The sequence below is a fragment of the Convolutriloba macropyga genome, chromosome 6 (genome assembly GCF_964194025.1).
Source record: "Convolutriloba macropyga chromosome 6, txConMacr16.3, whole genome shotgun sequence".
Classification (NCBI taxonomy): Eukaryota; Metazoa; Xenacoelomorpha; order Acoela; family Convolutidae; genus Convolutriloba; species Convolutriloba macropyga.
In genome coordinates, this window is record NC_134473.1 from 62,724,536 (window position 1) to 62,744,070 (window position 19,535).

The 19,535-nt window shown below is 35.4% G+C and overlaps 1 protein-coding gene across 1 annotated transcript in view; it reads right to left on the reverse strand.

The window, feature by feature from the left end:
• The window catches only part of LOC142341120 (uncharacterized), a 47,403-nt gene that overhangs the window by 18,248 nt on the left and 9,620 nt on the right, over positions 1-19,535 (reverse strand). The window contains exon 4 of the mRNA XM_075392010.1: positions 4,690-4,857. Coding sequence (XP_075248125.1) covers positions 4,690-4,857 — 168 coding nt within the window. The remainder of the gene's footprint in view (positions 1-4,689; positions 4,858-19,535) is intronic.

Here is a 19,535-nt window from a genome sequence, read left to right on the forward strand (position 1 = left end):
TTTGTTTTCTGTGGAAACTATACCGGTAGCTCTTTTGTTTCACAATTGTATGTAAAGGGAATTTGCATTAGTATAAAAGCACATTAATTAGTTCAAATTGGCACCGCGTTTGGAGGTTTACTACCCTGTGTCGAAATTACCCCACCCCCTTGATTAACCCCAAACTGATGTACGGGTAGGGGAGGGGGGGGGGGGTAACCTTCTATGGGAATAAAACGATGAAAAATTAGAGGATAATGGGGGGTAATGCGGGTAATTTTTAGATTTTACCCCTTAAAAAACCCCAAAAGATGTGGGGGTAATTTTAGGGGGTAAAACGATGTAAGATAAAGGGGTTAAGGGGGGTAATTGGCAGTAGATTCGTATAGCGGGACCGTCAAAAATTGGGCAAGCATTCATGGTTTAGAGGCTGAGGAGAACCGGCGACGGGTACAGAGGTTCAGACTGTCAGTCTTTGAGTATGGGGGGCTAAAAGAAGCAAGATTAGGTCCTCCAAAAGAGATAATTACCCCCCTACTCTTGCACCATCCCCCCCCCCCCCCCAAAAAAAAGTACACCCCTACTCTTGAACCATTTTTACCCTTCAAAATTTACCCCATTCTTGCATCGAATTACCCCCCCCCCTTATGATGTAAAGGTTTTGAGGGGAGCTGACTAAAATTCCCCGATTACCCCCTTAATCTTACATCTTTTTGGGTAAAAACTTGACATGAGACATTACGCAAAAAAAACAGAAAACACTAAGCTCCGATAATACTCATATCTAATAAAAACGACAAGGAAGTAGAGGGTGATTATATTTTTAGAGATAGAATCAGTAAACATACATATTATTTTCACTTTATAGAACATGATCAAAAATTTTTCATGAGTCTGTTTGAGTATTTTGATTACATTGCTGAAATCAAAAAGTTATCATAAAGTAAATAGAAAATGCGCGCGAGTGGAATCTACTAATGATTTTTTATGTAAAATTAGTAGTTGAAAACTTTGTGCCAACGACAAGTTATCTTTGCCTACTAATATTAATAACGTGTTTTGCAAATGCTATTCAATACATAAACAATAATAAAAACTAAAAGGGATCAAACAAAAGCGTGCAAAGTACATAAATATTTTCATGATTTCTCCATGTCTCCAAATGCAAAAAAACAAAAACTAAAGTTTGCTAATTTTATTTATTAAAATTTTGCCTTAAACTTAGCTCCATTATTTATGAAGCTCTACGGTTCCGTGAATGTTTAAAAGATAATGATGCTTTTTCTTATATACTGCACGGCAAAAGTAAGTTAGCACCCCTATTTTTACGAAGTACAAATATTTTTGGAGGCAGTATTATTCCAATGCCTTTTTATAAAATTCAGACAAGCCACAGCTCTCACTTGCCAGAAAGTTGATGAACTCTGTAAAGTTGATGAACTCTGTCCAATTTTCACACTAAAAATAAAGTTGTCACAAGATCAACATTTTTCACACCCCTTTTTAAATCTCTAGTATCTAAAAAAGTTCAACATTAGCCAACTATGGCTAAGTTTGCACTTGTGTTACTCTTTGGAGAGAGAGAGAGAGAGAGAGAGAGAGAGAGAGAGAGAGAGAGAGAGAGAGAGAGACGTGAACAATTTCTAATGATGTGACAACTTTGCTTTTACTGTGAAACTTGGACGAAGCTCATCAACTTTTAATTAGGATTTCTGGTGAGCGTTGGGGTTTATCTGAGGATTATAGGTAGGCGAGAAGACTAATGTAGGGGATGAATGGTATAAGAGTTGTATTCAAAATGTGATTTTAAGTTGGAACAATAATGCATCAAAAAACAAATTTTTGCTTCGTGAAAATAGGACGTGCTAATTTACTTTTGCCGTTCAGTGCAGTTCAGACGAAATTGTTTTTCGATGTAAATGAGCGAAAGCATTTGATACATAAAACAGAAGGATTTTCACAATCTGAAATGAGATTTCAAATGATCAGAGCAATTCTCGCATACAACAAAGCCTCGGAGTTATTTTCCCTTTCGATATACTTTTGGTAAAATTGGCAAGATTTTAATTACCCGCTTTGTAAGCTTCATAATAATGGTTGCTTGAAGTTCATCGAAGTCTTCAGAGTCGATAAAAAAGCTCAGAAGGTACACAAATTTATGCTGCATTAGATGCAGTAAATTTTTTCCAAATGTTATATATGAAAATTGAGAATTTACCCAAGATCTTAACGAATTTGCAAAAATTTTATATCCATTTTGAGAAACCAAAGTTCGTGGCCAATGTCCAGAGGATTTGAAGAATTGCCAGGCAAATGCTTTTATTGGTGTTTTTCTTCTCCAGATTTTGTATGCGTTGAGCGTAACTCAGTATACTACTTTAGTTATTTTGCCATTAAGGGAGAAATTTTATATAGTCTAGATGGTGCAATAAAGTCTCTAACAACATTTTACCTCAAACCATACTAGACATGAAGTAAACATAAATTTAACTCACTTCTTTTATAACATTGACAATTAAGACGTTTTTAATAGTATAAAAATTATCACAACTCTTATATTATTTATTGTTCAGCTAAAAACAGTATTCCAAAATTAAAGTACCCTGGTAATGACTTGATACAGTACTGACCTGAAACTCAAAAATAAAAAGAAAAGGTAAACGCTTTACACCTGTTTGTGGTTAAGATTTTGCTGCAATGAAACTAGATGTATAACAAATAGGAAAAGAATTCTGCGGAATGAAATAGAAAGAAGCTTTAGCGCTCTAAATGCTGGAAAAATGCCGTAATTACTCTCCTCACTTTAATGGCAACCTGGTATAAATTCACTACTTAGGTCAGCAGTGACCTGGTTTTTATATAGTATTTTTTGTTTATGAGTTTGCTTGGGCAAAATAAACCAAAGTTTAAAATCTTCCAATAGTATGTGTAGGGGGTCTAAGCAGGCGCAACTACTGTGAAAATGGACGAGTACTGGATTGGAGTCAGGATCTCCTATCTGCCAGCCTAGTGTGCGGCTCCGTGCACAAACTGGTCTCGATATCAAGAAGACGGTTATCTCTTATAACCCAACTCCTTTTCTTTCTTGTTCGTCAAAGTTTTATCCCTCTAGCCAAATATACGTTGAACAAGTAGAGCTGTCTCAAAGATATAACCGAAAAGGCAAACTGTGTGCACATGTTTGGGAATGAGACTTTGCTTTAAAGACAATAAATTTATTTAAAAAAATAGGAAGGGAAATTTGAGAATTGAAATTATAACAAGTTTGAGCGCATCAGAATTCGGGAAAGTGTTGGTGAAAATTTGCCGTTTTTATTGGCAATTTTGCATATTTTTACGTCTTATGTCAGCAGTGACTAGATTTTTTATGGTAACTTTTTTGATTATGAGTTTACTTGGGCAACTTAAGCCAATAAAAAACGGCAAATTCTCAAAAAAAAACAAAAAAATAGTATCTGCGGGGGTTTAAATCGGCGTTACTATCGTGAAAATGGAAAATGGATATGTGCTGGATCGAAATCAGCATCTCCTACTTGCAATCCTAATGTGCTGCCTAATACACAAGTTAGACTCAAAATGTAGTTATCTCTTATAACCCATTCTTTTTTCCTTCTTGTACCTGAAAGCTTTATCTCGCTAGCTAAGTATATGTTGGACAAGTAGAGCTTCTTGTCAAGTTACTTCAATGTTATGTGGTGTACAATTTAACTTAGCTTGTTCTTTCAACCTTCTAACTGTAAAAAGGCATGATCAAGGTTTTTTATTAATAAAAAGTATTTTGCTTCGCAGCAAGGTGCACTTAAGCCTCAAAAGTTTATATCACGTTTGTTTTAAAAACAAATGAGCTTCATTTGGCGGGAGTCAAACTTGAATAGAGTTAGGGGGCATTGCTCACTGCTAGCACCTTAGATATACTAGAAATCTGTTAACAAGTATTTATCATCAATGTGGTCAACAACTGGCAGCCTGCTTTTATACGTCGGTATTGACAAACTCGAATTTAAAGTGTTATGTTTAAATTTTAGTTTCTTTTCTCCCAGCACAGCGGATGAGTTTCAGAGCCAGGTGTTTCTCATTATTGTTACCAGTTTACCAGTTTAGTGAGCATGTATCGTATAACCCCCCCCCCCCCCCCCACGCACGCACGCACGCACACACAGACACACACACAAACACACACACACACACACACACACACACACACACACACACACACACACACACACACACACACACCTTTTGAGGTGGGTGGTACCCGGGTCGCCCGTCATAAAACTTTTTTCGATTTCATACTAGGTTCATTCATGATTTCTTTGATTTCATACTTGGATCATATATGATTTCTTTGATTTCGTACAAGGATCATACACAATTTTCAGCAAGAATTCTTACGTTTCATTCTTACGGATCATGTATGAGTTCATTGACTTCACGCAGGGGTCATATATGAAGAATTGGATTTCATTCAGGGATCATATATGATTTTTTGGTTTCATAGAAGGATCGTAATAAGAAATCGAGTATGCACAGTTTGCAATCATATATGAATCCTTGCATGAAACCAAAGAAACTTCAACTCGGGTATATGATGGGGAATGATCCCAATTTTGGTGAAGTGTTTTAATGGCTTTCAAGAATGACAAACGAACATGGTCAGTAGTAAGAAAAACTTTTAAAATGTTTCATCAAATAGAGTAAGTAGTTGGTAACCTGTACAAAGACATTGAGAAGGAACCAGGTGTTGTCCAGCATAAAGACTAGCAGGGCCACACTAGTGCCAGCTGTAAGAGTAACGAGGCTGAATTTGGATATACCATGTTTTAGCCCGAGTGTACATACCACAGCTGACCCAATCAGAATCAGCCACAAAATTATCACCTGAAATAGTCACATTGTTATCAACTTTATGAACGGGTTGTGACGTCAGTGATAAAAATCGTTAAAAAACCTATGAATTGGTGTGATTTAAGTAAATATTTGCAAATTACTCTGCTGTGAGTTATGAAGAATAAGATTTGAAAGAGTAAACGATACGAATCAAATTTATTACAAAAATTGGCCTCTTAATTCATTGTTATACTCGTACACAATGAGTATAGTCAATTGAATTACAAATGGCCTTGCACAAACTGAGATAGGCACTTGCGTCGCGAATGGCAGGTTTAGTTGTTACTTTCAACTAGATTCTTTCTAGATTGGGCAATCGCGGTGCGATTGACTCTAACTGAACTACTCAGCTCAAACGAGAAGTGTTTTGCAAGGATTAAATTAAACTGAGCGTTAGCGCTGCAAATTGGAGAATGAAAGTTAATGATAATACAGATTATGAAAGAAAGTTTGTTCAGGTTTTAATCATACATAAAGGAAGCAAAGTTTGATTTGTTTACAACGTGAATGAATATATATCCGGTACAGACAGGATGAACAGACTTAACTGTTAAAAATGGGAGGAACTATATAGCAACTGAACTTAAATGGCATTCGCCCTTCAAAAGGAACTTACAACAATAAATTAGTTGTACGGATATGGATATGGATACGGATATGGATACATGAAGGGTATCCATTGCCGTATGACATTTCCCCCTCTTGGAGAAAAATAATTTACTAAATTAAAATCAGAAAATTAATAAATATTCACCGGTTACTAAGTAATGAAATATTAAATAATAGATAGAATAAAAGTTTATGAAACTTTTCTTTATCGAAGATCACTCGCTGTCGCTATTTTCAGCATTTTCGGCCTGGAGAACTGTCATCTCCCTCGGTTGGTTTTGCGAAAACTCAGCTCCTTCATTTGACTCTCCCGCAATGCCAGTATCCTGATAATCAGTGTAACCTTCTGTGCTACGAACTTTTTCGACAATTGTTTGCGATTTTTGGGATTTCTTTTTCAATGTCCTCTTGCTTTTTCTAATAGAAGACGTATCCGATCCGATGTATCACTGACCGTGATTTTGCGTTTTGAAGTCTTCCGCAAGATGGGTGTAGGTTGTTTTTGAGCTGATGAGGTTGTTTGTGCTCCGGATGGTCCTGCTGTATCGGACGATACCACTTGCGGCGCGATTGGACTGAAATTTAATATTTGATCATCGGGTCGATTTTGGAATGCCTCGTCGTATTTCGGGTTTCTTTTTGGTACTCTCATCTTGAATGATCTTGTGACATTGCTAGCTGTAGATATACAAGATCGTCCCGACGAAATGACACTTACATCGTCTGTTTGTTTCCTATTTCGCTTTATCTTTTTCTCTCCAGTATTTTTTCGAAAAAGATCTCGTTTGTGTTGTTGAATTTTTTGTTCGAGAATTTTTTCGTTTATTTTCTTTGGGCGTCGTTCTATGTACTGTGCTAAATCTGTTTCACGTTCAGCCCAAGTCCCAAATTTGGCGATGTCAGAATTCCTAACCCGTACTTCTGGTTTGGAAGGTTCTTTGATGACACTCGTCGTTGGACTTATTTTGCACACTGTGCTGCCAGGTGCTAATACCTCATAGAGGCCATCCCAGTTCTTCTTTTGGCGTTGGTTCTCATGTATCTTGCGGGCCAACTTCACCTGCACGCTACGTTCGGAGCAGGGAATTGCGCGGTAGACGACATCTGGCTTTATAAAACGATCTTCCCCGTCGTTCCTTTTCTCTTGTTCTGTTCTTGCGCGGGTACTTGCGGCGCAAATGACTCGCTTAATTTCCGTGTCAGAACAAAGAGCTGTATCCGCCCACTGTTCATCTGTAAGGTAGGAACGACCCGGGATTGTATCTTCGTCTAAATAATAATTAATTATTGCATTATAGTTGAGATTTTTACTATCAGATTTAGTTGTAATATTTGATATAGGTGTGTTACATTTTCTACCGAAGTGTGCCTCAAAGGGCGTGGTTGTAATTGTTTTTTGTTTTGATATTCTGAGTCGTTGTATTATTGCTTTCAGTGAATTTTCTAAATTAAATTTTTTATTTAATTGTGATTTCATGCAAGATAATTGTCGTTTAATTGTTTGAATGATACGTTCTACTAATCCAATTGCTCTATGGTCATTTGCAGGTGCATATATAGGTGTTATATTGTTTTCTGTAAAGAATGTTTCAAACTTTTTTCCTGTAAAACATCTAGCTTGATCTAATCTAATAGTTCTAGGTACTCCATGTTGATATATATAACTATTTAAGAAGTTGATTACATTTGGACCTGAGGCATTATTTACTATTTCTGCTGTGGGGTATTTAGAGTATCTATCTACACTAGTAAGAAAATATTGTTCTATTCCTTTCTCATTTAAAATTGGGCCACCAAAATCTAATTGTATTTCGTCATTTGGTTCACTGCATTTAGGTAGAGGTGTCCATTTGCGGTGCGGAATCACTGATTTTAGATTCTCACCAATTTCCGTGCAAGCTTTGCACTCACTGGCCTTTGAAAGTATGTCTCTGTGGATGTAGGGCCACCAGATATTTTGAGGTAAGGAAAGCATAGCGAAACTGCCTGGATGTGTGGAATGAATGTCTTCCAACACCGCATCTTTAATGGATTTTGGGATCGCAATTCTCTCATCTAGGCAGACACACCCGTGTTTCACGCTTAGATCTCTCCAATATGAGAAGAGATAAGGACTGATTTCTTGTAGTCGTTCTGCATCATTTCGAAGCACACAGTCCCTTACTTCTTTCAATATCGCGTCTATTCCAGTCAGTATTGCTAGAAACTTCTTACTAAACTTTTTATTGAGTGTCTCAGTGAACATTATGTCCTCGGCCTCGTCTATCATACTACCAGTTGGTGTTTCTGTATGAGTTGTTGCATTTGATTCGGGTGTTGAAGATGTCGTGTCGGAGAAAGTTACTCTCGCTTTAGTAGGAGTCGATTTAGAGCGGTTTGCTTTGGCTTTTGACATCGTGCTGAGACTATTTACTGAATTATTTGATATGAGAGGTTTATTGAGTTTATTCACAAAGTAGTGTTTCTTAGGCAGAATTTGGGCAAAAAGCGAGTGATTTTTGGGTAAGTGGTATTTATACTTGGGGATTTGTGTTTTCGCGCTTAATTTAGTGTTGTTAGGTGTATTACTTGACTTATTACCATTAATGGGCTGCATTGAGGATAATTGTTCAGATTGTTCACATTCTTTACTGTCTAATATTTGCACCTCTTTTGCAGCGAATTTGCTAATGGAATGTGAATTATTTACTTTACGGTGATTTGGTACAAATTGTAATTTTGTAACTTTAGGTGGCATTTGCGACGCAAATGGATGTACAGAATACGGATTAAGTTTAGAATTAGCATGTGTTAATTGCGGTGCGAATGGAGTTTTCAATGGTGAAACGGTTAATTGTGATGCAAATGCTTTCTCGCAATTAGTTGAATTATCACTTTGTGGTATGGTTAATCGCGATGCAAATGGTTGTGTAACTTTTAGTGAAGGCAAATTCGACTTTAATATGTTTCTAAATTTTTTAGTTGATGTTTGTCTATTGGTAATTAAGTGTTTCATTGAATCACGGATTCTAGAAATTGTTGCTACAACAAAGTGCTTGTCGTATGTAGATATCTTTTTAGCTCTTGCAAAAGGGTTTTTAGAAATGTAGTCAACGAGTCCCATTCTTGCACCTGGCATATGCTCAATTGTGAAATTGTACGGTAGCAATCTATCTATCCATCGAGACAGTCGACTATTGTATGACTTGTTTGATCGGTGTTCTTTAAGTATGGACAATAGGGCTTTATGATTTGTCACTACCGTAAAGTTTTTCCCGTATAAGTAGTATTTAAAATAATCAATTGACCAAACTATCCCCAATAGTTCCAATTCGTTGACACTGTAGCGTTCTTCCGTTGAATTTAGGAATCGCGACGCGAAGGCTATTGGTTTCCAACCGTCCGGTGTATTTTGTTCCAATGCTGCCCCCAATCCTGAACGGGAGGCATCACATTTTACACGAACGTCCAGTTTAGGGTTGTAATGGCTATTTTCTGTACTATTTGCTATTTTTTCTTTAATCTGATTAAAATGTTTAGTGTGTTCGTCTGTCCAAATAAATTTTACTGATTTCTTTAAAAGTGGTCTAAGTGGATGACATAATTGTGCTAGGTGAGGTATAAATTTGCCAATATAATGTACTGACCCTAGAAATGATCTAAGACGTTTTAATGTTGTTGGTGGTGGTATTGTTAAGATTGCGGCTGTTTTGCTTTCTAAAGGTGATTTTCCAGTCTGTGTAAACTTGTAACCGAGCCATTCTATTTTTGATTTAGCAAAATGACATTTCTGGAGGTTAATCCTCAAGTTATCGTCATCTAATTTCTATAGACATTTGTGAACGTAGGCTAAATGGTCTGCTTCAGTGCCGGTACTAACGATTATGATATCGTCCAAGAAACAATATGTGTTTTGTAAACCTATGAGAGTATAATCCATGGCTTTTTGAAATTCTGCCGGCATATCTGTAAGTCCATAAAAGCCAGTTTTGAATCTATATGTACCGGTAGATTCTCCACATATGATGTTAAAATACAGTGTTTTGCTGTATCGTGATGTAGTTTTAATTGACTATATGCATATTTGAGATCTAATGTGGTGGAATATGCTTGTTGACCGTTTTGTGTATCTGTGAGGTGTTGTGATATGGTGTCGATTAACATTTCAATATTAGGCATTTGGTATTTATTTTTATGTATCGCTTTATTTAATACTTTTGAATCTAATGCGAGCTTTATCGACTGATCTTTTTTCACTGTAATTACAATCGGGGAGATGAAGTGTTCGTCAGAGCAACTAGATAGTTTTTCGATATGACCCTCAGTCTGTAATCTTTCTAATTCGCTTGATACTCTAGGTTGAAGATTTATCGGAACACGTCGACCTTTTTGATGCTTTGCTGTGAACGTTTGATGAAACTTTGACTTTGCTACATGTGTTTTAGATAAACCAATTCTCGATACTAGATGTGGAAATTGCGTCGCGATTGACTCTTTAATTTTACATGTAGGATTATTGATGTTATAAACACATTTACCAGTTTCTGGTTGTTGTTGGACAACTGCAAGTCCCAAAGTAGTGAACAGATCTCGTCCGATGATATTTTTGTGTCCATCATCTACCACAGTCAATATTGCTGATTTGTCTTGCCATTGATTGTAGACTACTGTGGTTTCCAAGTGCCCAATGACTTTGATCGGCTCATTTGAAAAAGTTTTCAAATTCCTTTTTTCCGTTGACTCTGTCCATTTAGCTGAGTTTGTAGATCGTAGGATTTTGTTTGCTAGACTTTGTGTGATGATACTGACGTTACTTCCAGAGTCAATCATAGCAGATGTTTGTATTTCCCCCATTTGCACTTCCACGTTTAATGGTTCTAATTGATGAACTGAATCCGAAGAAATCGCTGCTACATAGTCGTCAGAATCGCTATCATAGTTTGAATCGTACACCTGGTCGTACAATTGTTGATAGCTCTTTATATAGTTTACTGATTCTTCATCATCACTTTTTTCCGGCGTCTGATCGATTTGGTTTACATTTGATTTTTGAGTTTTCTGATTTGGATTCTGTGACTGTTTTGGTTTTCGACATTTTCTGGCGAAATGACCCATAATACCACAGTTATGGCATTTTTTACCATTCGCGGGACAAAACTGCTTATGTTTGGGGCTCCAGCGAAGACCACAATCCATACAAATACTCGTATATTGATAATTTTTAGGGACAGTTGGGTAGCGAGTGAAGTCTCGTTTTGTTGAAGGTCCATTCACGTTGCGATTGCGCATTGAGTTATTATTGATGAAATTCACAGAAGTATTACCTGACATCAAGTTTTGGTTAATTTTCTGCTGATTCTGTGCTCCCATTTCCATTTGTATGGTGATCTCCAATGCTTTTGGTGGATCTACTGTTTCCTTCAACAACTCTTTCTGAGTCTCGTGATCAAGCATATTTAGTATGAATGCATCACGAATTAGTGTAGTTTCTTCACTACCAAGATTGCAATTCTCCGCCAATTCTATGAGACGGCCGTAGAAACTTTCTACCGATTCTCCTTTTTGCTGTTTACACGAGTAGAAAACAAAGCGATCGTAAGTTATATTACGAACCTTTGTAAATGAGTCCTCCATTGCTCGCCACAAATCTGTAAATGGTTGTTTCTCGATCTGAAAATGAGGGTATTTGCTCTTGAAGATCCGCCGTCCCTCTGTACCAATGCTTAGATATAGCAGTGATATTGTCTTCTGTTCACAAATTCCCCATGGTTTGTCGCCACAGAGGATCCCGATTTCTTCAATCTTTGCGCAACGATTTTGCCAATTTACTTTCAATTGCTGGTTTCGGACTTTACGATCTCTTTCCGTTGCCTGTGTGTGGTTTTCCACCGGTGCTTCGTAGGTAGGTTCAGGCGGGTATGTCACTGTTGCTGGGGGATCATTCAACAGGGTATCCAATTGGATCCCTTCCTTAGCAAGTAGAGCCAATTTCCATTGCTGCGTCCATTTCATCCACGTCAGAGAAGGTGTTGCTGTCGGTTTTTCCGAAAATGCTTTTATATGGAGTGGTGTTTTCTTTGAGTCCGCTGCTGACTGCGCCATGTTATACTCGTACACAATGAGTATAGTCAATTGAATTACAAATGGCCTTGCACAAACTGAGATAGGCACTTGCGTCGCGAATGGCAGGTTTAGTTGTTACTTTCAACTAGATTCTTTCTAGATTGGGCAATCGCGGTGCGATTGACTCTAACTGAACTACTGTGCTCAAATGAGAAGTGTTTTGCAAGGATTAAATTAAACTGAGCGTTAGCGCTGCAAATTGGAGAATGAAAGTTAATGATAATACAGATTATGAAAGAAAGTTTGTTCAGGTTTTAATCATACATAAAGGAAGCAAAGTTTGATTTGTTTACAACGTGAATGAATATATATCCGGTATAGACAGGATGAACAGACTTAACTGCTAAAAATGGGAGGAAGTATATAGCAACTGAACTTAAATGGCATTTGCCCTTCAAAAAGAACTTACAACAATAAATTAGTTTAAAATACGGATATGGATACATGAAGGGTATCCATTGCCGTATGACATTCATCATAGTTCTTGACCGATTTAAAATATTTTAGATAAATTATGTATTACGCAGAATGGGGACTTAAATTTCTGACTCTTTTTAATTATGACTGAACTCGGATTTTGTAGACATATTGTGTTATTGCATTTTTGACGATTCTGGACGATTCTGGAATTTTTTGACAATTCTGGAATTTATTTTCTTGAAACAAACAACCAGGTTTCAATTTTATTGTACGAAGTTTTATGACTACAAATTTTCCATAAAACCTTGCAAAAAATTGTCATATGAGGTTTGAGCTGACTGTAGACGCGGCGATTTTCAAAACATCTGACAATTGTAACCTCTAAATTTTATGTTGACATTTTCATTTTTTATACGAGGTAATTTGAAAACAACTTTTCAGTAATAAGAGTATCACTGAAAAGTAATATTTTCAGATTTTTTTTCCCTTAAAACTAAGCAGAATACTAGGAATCGAAAGTAATTTTGTCTTTTCAGCGCCAGTTCTCTTCCGTCTGTTGAAATGGAAATTCTAACTTAAGCTATCCGGGAAAATTTAAGCAATCTAAAATCATCGGGCTATTTCGCAGATGTTTTGACTTAAATTATAGTAAAAGAATGATGGCTAATTAAATGAGGACTTTATAAACTGTTTATTCCACAAATATTGATCTTGATAAGTAACGGCAGTTCCAACTTTGTCTAAATCAAACGGATTTAGAACATTTAAGGAGAATTAGATTTCTCAGCTAAAATTAGATGTTACTAAATAATAAAGAGATAAACTTGTCTTAACCATGTGAACTTTTCGGGACTTTTTGGGACTTCATAAGATTGGTTTATAAAAAAAAGATGGACTTGATTATATCTCTGTTATTTACCTTTGCGGAGTATATATACCGCTTGATTTTTTACTTTTCAGAGCTTCTTTTCTATTCAATTTTGTAAGTGAAGTCTCTCTTTTCTGTTCGTAAGACGGAGAGTAACTGTAACTAGATTTTGGCGTGCTTGCCTTCTCTTAGGCACAAATACTAGAAGTTTATTGGTTTAAGTTAACTTTATCTAAGTATAGGATTGTGCACACTTTTGTTCATAAGTTAGTTAGGGCTAAAGGACTTTAAGAGAACTAAACTCCCCTGGAGGACTAAAATAGAGAAAAACAATACTTAGGAATTATTTTCCAAACTTGTTGGAATTTGGAGGTTAAGTCCCGAACCACATTAGCTGAAGTTTAAATTCTACTTTCGCAACCAGAGAGTGATTCAGAAAGTTTTGGAATTTTAGGATACTAAGGTTTTGCAGATGATATTTACCAGTTGCATATTAGAACGTTTCATCACAGAAAAAGTTTAGATTCCCTGTTTATATCTTTAATACAGTTGATATAAGCAGTTAACCGACCGAAAAAACGATAGATATCCGGGCACGATTACACAAAGAGCGAATTTTTGACCGCTTTTGCTATGAACGTTTTCTGTGGAGTAGTCTTTATCGACTCAATTTCTTGACTATAATATCAGCTGCTTGTTATACAACATTTGTTATTTTCCGCAGTGATACCTTTTTCTCGGTTTCAAATTTTCAATGTTCATGGTATGATTTTATGAAGTTGGTGTAGACTCAAAGGTTGAATAGACAAACAGAAAAAAAGCAAAGAGACTTTTTCGACACTCTACTTTGATTGCTTTTAGCTCAGGTTTTGATAGGAATCAGGTGTGCAAAAAGTTTGCAATCTTTACCTCGTCAGTTTATTTGTTTAACGTTAGAGTTAGGCATGAACGACTCTAGAAAAATTTACTTGAATCTAGAGAGATCTATCAATAACCAACGTTTAGTTATTGTCAAGTCAATAAGAAATACTTACCTAGGCATATCTAAAAAATTTTACTCTTTTGTAAACAAGAATTAGTTCCTTGAGATAGGTGCGTAGTGAAGCAATTTTTAATTTACTTTTGTATTCGAAGGAGAAGACAAATTTGGCGTTCTTAATTAATGGCTTTCAGGAATGACAAACAAATTTGGTCAGTAGTAGGAAAAAATTTTAAAATGCGGGAAACCTAAGCAAACTAATAACCTTGGGTTATTTCGCAGATGTTTTGAATTAAATTATAGTAAAAGAATGATGGCTAAATAAATTAGAACTTTATAAACGGTTTATTCAACAAATACTGATTTTGATAAATATTGGCAGTTCTGACTTTGTCTAATCCCAACGGAATTAGAACATTTAACGAGACTTAAATTTCTTAGCTAAAAGTAGATGTTACTTAATAAATGGGAGATACCCTTGTTTCAACCATGTGAATTTTTTGTGACTTTTCGCATAAGATTGGTTTATAAAAAGGAGATGCACTTGATTATATCTCTGTTGTTTACCTTTGCGGAGTATATATACCGCTTGATTTTGTATTTTTCAGAGCTTCTTTTCTATTCAATTTTGTAAGTGATGTCTCTCTTTCTCTTCGTTAGACGGAGAGTAACTGTAACTAGATTTTGGCGTGCTTGCCTTCTCTTAGGCACAAATACTAGAAGTTTACTGGTTTAAGTTAACTTTATCTAAGTATAGGATTGTGCACACTTTTGTTCATAAGTTAGTTAGGGCTAAAGGACTTTAAGAGAACTAAACTCCCCTGGAGGACTAAAATAGAGAAAAACGACACTTAGGAATTAATTTCCAAACTTGTTGGAATTTAGAGGTTAAGTCCCGAACAACATTAGCTGAAGTCTAAATTCTACTTTCGCAACCAGAGAGTGATTCAGAAAGTTTTGGGATTTTAGGATATTAAGGTTTTGCTGATGATATTTACCAGTTGCATATTAGAACGTTTCATCACAGCAAAAATTTAGATTCCCTTTTTATATCTTTAATACAGTTGATATAAGCAGTTAACCGACCGAAAAAACGATAGATATCCGGGCACGATTACACAAAGAGCGAATCTTTGACCGCTTTTGCTATGAACGTTTTCTGTGGAGTAGTCTTTATCGACTCTATTTCTTGATTATAATATCAGCTGCTTGTTATACAACCTTTGTTATTTTCCGCAGTGATACCCTTTTCTTAGTTTCAATTTTTCTAAGTTCATGGTATGATTTGATAAAGTTGGTGTAAACTCAAAGGTTGAATAGAAAAACAGAAAAAAAGCTAAGAGACTCTTTCGACACTCTACTTTGATTGCTTTTAGCTCAGGTTTTGATAGGAATCAGGTGTGCAAAAAGTTTGCAATCTTTACCTCGTCAGTTTATTTGTTTAACGTTAGAGTTAGGCATGAACGAATCTAGAAAAGTTTACTTGAATCTAGAGAGATCTATCAATAACCAACGTTTAGTTATTGTCAGGTAAATAAGAAGTACTTACCTAGGCATATCTAAAAAATTTTACTCTTTTGTAAACAAGAATTAATTCCTTGAGATAGGTGCGCAGTGAAGCAAATTCAATTTTACTTTTGTATTTTTTGTATTTGAAGGAGAAGACAAATTTGGCGTTTTTAATTAATGGCTTTCGAGAATGACAAACAAATTTGGTCAGTAGTAGGAAAAAATTTTAAAATGCGGGAAACCTAAGCAAACTAATAACCTTGGGTTATTTCGCAGATGTTTTGAATTAAATTATAGTAAAAGAATGATGGCTAAATAAATTATAACTTTATAAACGGTTTATTCAACAAATACTGATTTTGATAAATAATGGCAGTTCTGACTTTGTCTAATCCCAACGGAATTAGAACATTTAACGAGACTTAGATTTCTTAGCTAAAAGTAGATGTTACTTAATAAATGGGAGATACCCTTGTTTCAACCATGTGAATTTTTTGTGACTTTTGGCATAAGATTGGTTTATAAAAAGAAGATGCACTTGATTATATCTCTGCTGTTTACCTTTGCGGAGTATATATACCGCTTGATTTTGTATTTTTCAGAGCTGCTTTTCTATTCAATTTCGTAAGTGATGTCTCTCTTTCTGTTCGTTAGACGGAGAGTTACTGTAACTAGATTTTGGCGTGCTTGCCTTCTCTTAGGCACGAATACTAGAAGTTTACTGGTTTAAGTTAACTTTATCTAAGTATAGGATTGTGCACACTTTTGTTCATAAGTTAGTTAGGGCTAAAGGACTTTAAGAGAACTAAACTCCCCTGGAGGACTAAAATAGAGAAAAACAACACTTAGGAATTAATTTCCAAACTTGTTGAAGTTTAGAGGTTAAGTCCCGAACAACATTAGCTGAAGTTTAAATTCTACTTTCGCAACCAGAGAGGGATTCAAAAAATTTTGGGTTTTTAGGATATTAAGGTTTTGCTGATGATATTTACCAATTGCATATTAGAACGTTTCATCACAGCAAAAATTTAGAATCCCTTTTTTATATCTTTAATACAGTTGATATAAGCAGTTAACCGACCGAAAAAACGATAGATATCCGGGCACGATTACACAAAGAGCGAATCTTTGACCGCTTTTGCTATGAACGTTTTCTGTGGAGTAGTCTTTATCGACTCTATTTCTTGATTATAATATCAGCTGCTTGTTATACAACCTTTGTTACTTTCCGCAGTGATACCCTTTTCTTAGTTTCAATTTTTCTAAGTTCATGGTATGATTTGATAAAGTTGGTGTAAACTCAAAGGTTGAATAGAAAAACAGAAAAAAAGCTAAGAGACTCTTTCGACACTCTACTTTGATTGCTTTTAGCTCAGGTTTTGGTAGGAATCAGGTGTGCAAAAAGTTTGCAATCTTTACCTCGTCAGTTTATTTGCTTAACGTTAGAGTTAGGCATGAACGACTCTAGAAAGGTTTACTTGAATCTAGAGAGATCTATCAATAACCAACGTTTAGTTATTGTCAGGTAAATATGAAGTACTTACCTAGGCATATCTAAAAAATTGTACTCTTTTGTAAACAAGAATTAGTTCCTTGAGATAGGTGCGCAGTGAAGCAAATTCAATTTCACTTTTGTATTTTTTGTATTTGAAGGAGAAGACAAATTTGGCGTTTTTAATTAATGGCTTTCGAGAATGACAAACAAATTTGGTCAGTAGTAGGAAAAAATTTTAAAATGCGGGAAACCTAAGCAAACTAATAACCTTGGGTTATTTCGCAGATGTTTTGAATTAAATTATAGTAAAAGAATGATGGCTAAATAAATTATAACTTTATAAACGGTTTATTCAACAAATACTGATTTTGATAAATAATGGCAGTTCTGACTTTGTCTAATCCCAACGGAATTAAAACATTTAACGAGACTTAGATTTCTTAGCTAAAAGTAGATGTTACTTAATAAATGGGAGATACCCTTGTTTCAACCATGTGAATTTTTTGTGACTTTTCGCATAAGATTGGTTTATAAAAAAAAGATGCACTTGATTATATCTCTGTTGTTTACCTTTGTGGAGTATATATACCGCTTGATTTTGTATTTTTCAGAGCTTCTTTTCTATTCAATTTTGTAAGTGAAGTCTCTCTTTTCTGTTCGTTAGACGGAAAGTAACTGTAACTAGATTTTGGCGTGCTTGCCTTCTCTTAGGCACAAATGCTAGAAGTTTACTGGTTTAAGTTAACTTTATCTAAGTATAGGATTGTGCACACTTTTGTTCATAAGTTAGTTAGGGCTAAAGGACTTTAAGAGAACTAAACTCCCCTGGAGGACTAAAATAGAGAACAACAACACTTAGGAATTAATTTCCAAACTTGTTGGAATTTAGAGGTTAAGTCCCGAACCACATTAGCTGAAGTTTAAATTCTACTTTCGCAACCAGAGAGTGATTCAGAAAATTTTGGGATTTTAGGATATTAAGGTTTTGCTGATGATATTTACCAGTTGCATATTAGAACGTTTCATCACAGCAAAAATTTAGATTCCCTGTTTATGTCTTTAATACAGTTGATATAAGCAGTTAACCAACCGAAAAAACGATAAATATCCGGGCACGATTACACAAAGAGCGAATCTTTGACCGCTTTTGCCATGAACGTTTTCTGTGGAGCAGTGTTTATCGACTCTATTTCTTGATTATAATATCAGCTGCTTGTTATACAACTTTTGTTATTTTCCGCAGTGATACCCTTTTCTTAGTTTCAATTTTTCTAAGTTCATAGTATGATTTGATAAAGTTGGTGTAAACTCAAAGGTTGAATAGAAAAACACAAAAAAAGCTAAGAGACTCTTTCGACACTCTACTTTGATTGCTTTTAGCTCAGGTTTTGATAGGAATCAGGTGTGCAAAAGTTTGTAATCTTTACCTCGTCAGTTTATTTGTTTAACGTTAGAGTTAGGCATGAACGACTCTAGAAAGGTTTACTTGAATCTAGAGAGATCTATCAATAACCAACGTTTAGTTATTGTCAAGTCAATAAGAAATACTTACCAAGGCATATCTAAAAATTTTTACTCTTTTGTAAACAAGAATTAGTTCCTTGAGATAGGTGCGTAGTGAAGCCAATTCAAATTTACTTTTGTATTCGAAGGAGAAGACAAACTTGGCGTTCTTAATTAATTGCTTTCAGGAATGACAAACAAATTTGGTCAGTAGTAGGAAAAAATTTTAAAATGCGGGAAACCTAAGCAAACTAATAACCTTGGGTTTTTTCGCAGATGTTTTGAATTAAATTATAGTAAAAGAATGATGGCTAAATAAATTAGAACTTTATAAACGGTTTATTCAACAAATACTGATTTTGATAAATAATGGCAGTTCTGACTTTGTCTAATCCCAACGGAATTAGAACATTTAACGAGACTTAGATTTCTTAGCTAAAAGTAGATGTTACTTAATAAATGGGAGATACCCTTGTTTCAACCATGTGAATTTTTTGTGACTTTTGGCATAAGATTGGTTTATAAAAAGAAGATGCACTTGATTATATCTCTGTTGTTTACCTTTGCGGAGTATATATACCGCTTGATTTTGTATTTTTCAGAGCTTCTTTTCTATTCAATTTTGTAAGTGATGTCTCTTTTTTCTGTTCGTAAGACGGAGAGCAACTGTAACTAGATTTTGGCGTGCTTTCCTTCTCTTAGGCACAAATACTAGAAGTCTACTGGTTTAAGTTACTTTTATCTAAGTATAGGATTGTGCACACTTTTGTTCATATGTTTGTTAGGGTTAAAGGATTTTAAGAGAACTAAAGTCCCCTGGAGGACTAACATAGAGAAAAACATCACTTAGGAATTATTTTTCAAACTTGTTGGAATTTAGAGGTTAAGTCCCGAACCACATTAGCTGAAGTTTAAATTCTACTTTCGCAACCAGAGAAAGATTCAGAAAGTTTTGGGATTTTAGGATATTAAGGTTTTGCTGATGGTATTTACCAGTTGCATATTAGAACGTTTTATCACAGCAAAAGTTTAGATTCCTTGTTTATATCTTTGATACAGTTGATATAAGCAGTTAACCGACCGAAAAAACGATAGATATCCGGGCACGATTCCCCAAAGAACGAATCTTTGACCGCTTTTGCTGTGAACGTTTTCTGTGGAGTAGTTTTTATCGACTAAATTTC